Source organism: Cynara cardunculus (assembly GCF_001531365.2).
Source record: "Cynara cardunculus var. scolymus isolate 2C chromosome LG 5, CcrdV1, whole genome shotgun sequence".
Taxonomy (NCBI): Eukaryota; Viridiplantae; Streptophyta; class Magnoliopsida; order Asterales; family Asteraceae; genus Cynara; species Cynara cardunculus.
In genome coordinates, this window is record NC_037532.1 from 33,815,888 (window position 1) to 33,822,266 (window position 6,379).

The window sequence follows — 6,379 nt, forward strand, 5'->3', positions numbered from 1 at the left end:
AATCAAGATCTAAAGTGTATAACTTGAGGTTGGGATATAGTTGGTTATTGATACTTTAAATGTTTACTCCATGGGCTGTTTTAAGGCTATTTAGAGCCTCTGAAGGTTTAATGCTATTGTTGGTTGGAACTGGATGTTACAGCGTTCGGTTGTTTTTAATAAAGCACAGTGAGTTTATACCGAACTTATACTTATATGTAGTATATGTATATGAATCCTTACTGAAAAGTTGCTGATTTTGCATGTGTTATTTTGTAAGGTGAATTTTTCCCTAACTGTGTTTTGGTATCTCCTAATCCTTTTACGTTGTGGTTGAGTCCGGATTCGAGACTGTTTATTTACTTTTTGATAAACCATGATCTACGGGTATTACTTCGTGTGATAAGCCGTAGCATGGTGTATGCCCACGTATCCCAAGGAGAGGGAGGTTGGGTGTGGCATACCGATTGTTGTATTCACGTATCCCGATTGGTAGGGAGCCGGGTGTGAATACTTTGCACGGGCCCGGTAGACGAAGAGGGATGTGGTGCACATGTATACTCTATTTTGGTAGTGATACCTTTGGTGTTGGATACATTTTTAGTGTTGTAATTGATCTTAATTATTCTAAAAAGTCTTAATAAGCATTGTATGTTAAGGATGAAAGATTCAAAGTTTTTTTTATGTTGTGATTAAATGGCCAAGTTTGGAAGTCCTTTGGGGAGAGAGGCCCTCCGGACGACCAGAGCCTCTAGTTGTATAGACCAGAACCTCTGGTTGTATTGTGTTATGGACTCCAAGTCCTTTGGGACCAAAGGCCCTCTGGACGACCAGAGCCTTTGGTTGTATTGTGCTATGGACTCTAAGTCCTTCGGGACCAGAGGCCCTCTGGTTGTATAGACCAGAGCATCTGGTTGTACTGCGCTCTGGAGTCCAAGTCCTTCGGGACTAGAGGCCCTCTGGACGACCAGAGCCTCTGGTTATACTGCGCTCTGGACGAAGTTTTGGCAGATTCTTGGAGCTAACGGTCTAATATTTGTATTTTTTTTTATAAAATATATATAATTATAAGCTTTGGAATAATCTCACTAAGTCTTGTCGCTTATTTTTTTAGAATAAATTTTCTTTCAGGAAAGTCGGTAGCTGCACAAGGGAAAGATAAAACAGTTTAAATCTGCTTGTGGGATTCCAGATCCTAGATATCTTTTGGTATTTTTTATGCATATATCGTTTTGAGTTGTACCTATGTATGTAATACTTTAGGGTAGATATATCTGGGCTTTTGGACCCGACTTATAGTACCGAAAATCATCGGTTGCAGGTTATGTTATTATATTTTGGTGGAAATCTATAACATATATCCCGTATTTGCTTGGAGATTGTTTTATGGAAAAATCTTTTGGATAAATAGTTTCTTTTATTAAGAATTAACGTAACCGATGTTACACAAAGGCCCTTTGATTACATTCGGTTCTTGACAATGAAGCATTGTTAACGAAAAACCTAAAGGCTCGTTTGATGGATGTACGTTTCTAAAGCTTTAATTATAACTCATTAGGAGGTTATATATCATGAAAAAACCTAAAGGCTCGTTTGACATAACATGAGAGCCTTTTAATTATTCTGCACCAAATCATTCAGCAATTGCCAAACAACCCCTTAGTCAATAATCGTACATGAATTTGATTGATATCGCATGAATCTTGACCATGCTAAACCTCACAACTCATATAAAGCTACTAGCATTGATCTTTACAAGCCCGTACACAACACAAAAAGATGATCATCATTGATTTTCTTTGCTTGATTCATTTTTACACACAAAACAATGGAATTAACCTTAGGCAGGGTCCATTTTTCTCTCCTCTTTTTGGTGGAATTTTTTGTGGGAGCAGATGATGATTCATGAGAAAGTGATAAGAATTTGAAAGAAGGCATCTGTGTGCAGCAATGGCCGATGATGGTGGGGTCAAATGTTGAATCTTTGCTGTGGGAATCCTGATGATGCTGCAGCACTCTTTGCATAGATTTGGTGTAGAGAAGGACCATCTGCATTAACATTATTATTGCTATTGTTATTGTCACTTGAAGCTACAGATAGATCATTTCCTCCTCCTCCTTCCACTGATCTGCTGCTTGAAAACTGCATCTGCAATTCATATGATCATATATATCCCACATCAAAATCAATCATATATATATATATATACATATATATATATATACATATATATATATATATATATCATGAATATTGCAATTAATTGGTATCTTGATGATCAGTATTGATCAACATTATGTTGAACAATGATTGTATATATAGTAATGTTTGATCATCTAAAAACCCAGTTAAGAACACGATATCATATGTTCAAGAAAGATTATTGGGTACCCGAAACTCGCTAATGACCTTAATTCTTCCTCTTTAAACAAAAATGGTGGATCCTAAAAATATTGAATTTATGTGTTTATTCATGAATCTTGATTTGTTTGGAGGGATTGATTGGAATCATCATTTTAGTATCTGTCCAGCTTCAAGAATGAGGTTTATGAGACTTACCTAATTAGGGTTTTGAATAATAATTGAAAATTTTAAATTGATGTTTAATTGTATAATAGGGTTTCTTAACCACATTTTCACATGACTTTTGTTTAATAATTTGTAAGGTTTTTACAAAAGAATTCGGAGATTATGGCGATGTCATAATTGAAGGAGAGTAGGAGAAAGACAAAGAGCGAAGCGAACTCACTTGATGACGACTCAATGAGTTGAAGACGGGTGGGTTGAACATATGGTGCATAGACGAGTCAACGGGTCTCATTAAATGTTTGTATCCGCTTATCTCATTTTGGTTTGTAAACAGTTCAGGATCCGTGTGACTCAAAAGCTGTAACGTTTTTCTCTCATTCTGTCCGGTAGGTCTGAACCCAAGTTGGATCGAGTCAGAACGATGAGCCCTTACAAAATGGCCATTTTCACCTCCACTGTTCGCCATATTCGATGTCGAGCCCCCACCTAAGCTCAAATCAAGATTATGGCCCGATGATACATTGTTATCGTTATTGCTATTACTCGAGCATTCTGTAACACAAAAACCAAAATATTAAATATTAAATAAAAACACCAACATATTTTTTTAATTACTGTGTGTTGTTTTACCAGTCAAATTGAGTTCATTCTCATATATCCTTGAATCAAAATTGGTAACAGCAGCCTTCCCATTACATTTAATAGCAGCCTTGTCATAAGCCCTAAACATCATAAAGATTAATAATTCAATTTTATACCCTTTGAGTTTAGATTTTGACATTTCAGTCCTTCAAGAATCAAGAAAACACTCTTGTACCTGGCTGCTTCAACTTCTGTATCAAAGAGACCCAGATACACATACCTGTTAAAGAACACAGATTAACCTAAGACATCAAACTTGACAAAAAGAAAAGAAAAAAACATCATTAATTAAATCACAAAAAAGGAAAGAAATCCTAAGTGTCTTGTATGTTGATCTACTTGCTATCAAGAAAAGGGAAGAAGCATCTACGAGTAAAAACAAAAACCAAAAAGAAAAGGATCCAATAGAAAGAAGAACAAACTTAAAAGCAAAGAGAAGAATGTGTTAAGTAGCTTCATAGGTAGCTGTAGATAGGTGTCTCTATTATTATATAAACTTAAAAACCCTTTTCTTTTTCTTTTTTTATCCAAACCCGTGAAATGTCCAAAATACCCTTTCGTGTATTGAAACCAAAAGATCAAACAAGACAACGGACACGTCGATTAACAACGTTTGTCATCATAACATTAAACTTAGCATATTAAACACAACGTGACAACTCTTGATTAAGCGTTGTCTAAAATACCCTTATATATTGAACCAAAAAGATCAGTAACCAATGGGCAAATTAGTAACTAGTTGAAAAGGTAGGTTTTAAGGAACGAAAAAACGTTAGTAATTTCTACGCATTGTGAAAACGCAAATAAAATCTTACACGGGGTTGGATGGTAATCATTAGGACTAGTCGTTTTATAGAAACGGCTACATTAATGATATGTAGAAAACGAATCCATATTAAAAAACCGACACTAACCAACATTATTATGTACATTTTGTTGACAAATTTCAAGTTACATTCAATGTACCTACTTGATGTGTTAGGCCTCTACATATAATACAGATGTGTGTCTGTGTGTGTTTATGTGTGTGTATATAATATATATATATATAATATAATATAATATATATATATATATATATATATATATATATATGCAACAGAGACGATTGGGTCATAAACAAGCAATAGAAAAGGAAAAACATACTTTTTGCCCAAGAATTGGCCCATTCTTGCTTCCCATCTACCACATTTGTGCAAGGTAACACCTCTATACTTGGAACTCCCTCTTGGAAATCCAGTACTTTGTCTCCGTAGTACATGCACAAACTCTTCCTTTGTTAGATTGCTCATCTGTTTTCATTGTTTAATATCACAACATCATAAACAACAACAATCTTGATTAATTTAAACACTGTGTTGTGAGTGTTTTTGTTGTAAACAACACACACACAAAAAGTTAAAACACACACAGTATTTAACCTGTTTTAGATCGTCTTCATAATCATCAAGACTGAAGTTAATGTCGGCTTCCATTCCCCGGAACTTGATTGCTGCTCTATCGTATGCACTGCAAATGGCCGAATATATAATAACAAATTTATATTTAAATCAATATTTTATGCAGATTAAATAAAATCAAAGAAATATTTACTGTATACACACACACACACACATATATATATATATATAGCTCTTACCGTGCTGCTGCGTGTGCAGTGTCGAATCCACCTGTTTTACATCGGAGAAATGAAAATTAAACGTTTAATTTTCGAATTTTTGGATTTAAATCTTGATAAAGATTTGATTTTTAATTAAATTTCTTGAATAAATAGGGAAACGAAGTGTGTACCGAGATAAACTTGCTTCCCACAATCCCTGAATCATGAGAAAATAATTTAATTAATGCTGTAATGAAAAGGGTTAATGATAAAAACCCATAATTCTATTTGAATTTTGGAAAAAATTAATTTTTTTTAATGGGAAATAATTCTGGTTATTTATTTAAATAATATAAATAATAAAATGTCAATAATGCAAGGTATGGAAGAAGAAAATTAATAAATAAATGTGTAAAGAATTGGGAAAAAAAAAGGGAAGGAATTGCAAAGAAAACTAATAAATAAATTGTAAAGAATTGGAAAAAAAAAAAGGGAAGGAATTGCAAAGAAAAATGGAAGCCAGTTAACCTACCATATATGGGATTCCCACCGGCCGGTTCGCCGATAAAAGGTGACTCCACGGTACTGTGAACTTCTGGAACGTGGTCCACGGCGGCTTTTCTTGAGTGGCTGGGGAACTTCCGGCACGGCAGCTTTCCCGAGAAACCCACCGACGCTGCTGGCGGCGGTGGCGCCGGAAATAGGACCGGGAGACTGGTGGCAGAATTGAACACCGACCCAGTGAGCCGCAGGGAAAGCCGTGGCCGGGGAGATACCAACGGCGAGGGAGGTTGTGGGACCCACTTGAGGATCATCGATAGGGAAGAACTGATGGGTTACCGGCGGCGGATCGCCGTCCATAGAGAACCCAAACAACCGTTTTCTTGAAGTCATCCTCTCGGAATCGTCCTCGTCGGAGGCGTCGTCTTCCTCCATAACCACGACGGAGGAACTGGAATTGGATATGGATCCAACCCTTTTACCCTTATTATTTTTATTATTATTATCATCGTCTTCCTCTCCTTCCACAGGTGAAGAACATCCCTCCGATTCCTCCGGGGCTTTTCTCCGATCAGGAAACCCGTTTAGATCCCACATTTCTCCCTTGAAACCCAACAAAAAATAAACAATAGAAAACTCTCTCTCTCTCTCTCTTAAATCTGTAGAGTCTCTCTCTCTCTCTATCTCTTTCAATAATCTCTCTCTAGATTTGAGAGATACATATAATGATCAAAATGGAATTGTTTATCTTTTTTATTCTTCTTCTTTTCTGGGTAGGTCTATAAAAGAAAAGCAAAGAACAAGAAACCTAGCTAGGGTTTTGTAGGTAGAAGGTGGGCTATAGATACATATACATACATAGGCAATAGATAAGGTAGATGGGGAGGTGTGGGTGCATCTCCCACTAGATCTTGTGTGTGTAAATCTCTCTGGTCAATACAACCAACTGCCCAATACAGCATGGACGAGGCCAGTTTTCATTAGCCCTTAGCCGAAAGCAGCAAATCCATCTCCCTCCTAATTTCATCTCTCTCTCTCTTTTTCTCTATCTATACATACACCTATACATACATTCTCTCTCTCTTTCTCTCTCTTTCTGTGTTGGGTTCTTGTGAACCCGTTTTCTC

At 36.2% G+C, this 6,379-nt stretch overlaps 1 protein-coding gene across 1 annotated transcript; it reads right to left on the reverse strand.

The window, feature by feature from the left end:
- Positions 1–1,618: 1,618 nt before the first annotated feature.
- LOC112512589 (floral homeotic protein APETALA 2-like) lies at positions 1,619–5,920 on the reverse strand. The gene is made up of 9 exons (XM_025118637.1): positions 5,284–5,920; positions 4,943–4,968; positions 4,791–4,821; positions 4,573–4,660; positions 4,298–4,443; positions 3,327–3,371; positions 3,140–3,231; positions 2,730–3,061; positions 1,619–2,128 (listed from the first exon to the last, which is right to left on the reverse strand). Exons 1-9 carry the CDS (start codon positions 5,847–5,849, stop codon positions 1,949–1,951), a joined length of 1,506 nt encoding a protein of 501 aa, XP_024974405.1. The 5' UTR covers positions 5,850–5,920; the 3' UTR covers positions 1,619–1,948.
- Positions 5,921–6,379: the final 459 nt, after the last annotated feature.

What these genes read in the sequence shown, in the direction of transcription:
- LOC112512589 (XM_025118637.1), bottom strand. Translation starts at nt 5,849, where the DNA reads ATGTGGGATCTAAACGGGTTTCCTGATCGGAGAAAAGCCCCGGAGGAA. An exon ending in CGGTGGGAATCCCATATATG is followed by an intron (nt 4,969 to 5,283) that starts GTAGGTTAACTG and finishes CTCATGATTCAG; the next exon opens with GGATTGTGGGAAGCAAGTTT. An exon ending in GAATGAACTCAATTTGACTG is followed by an intron (nt 3,062 to 3,139) that starts GTAAAACAACAC and finishes TTTGTGTTACAG; the next exon opens with AATGCTCGAGTAATAGCAAT.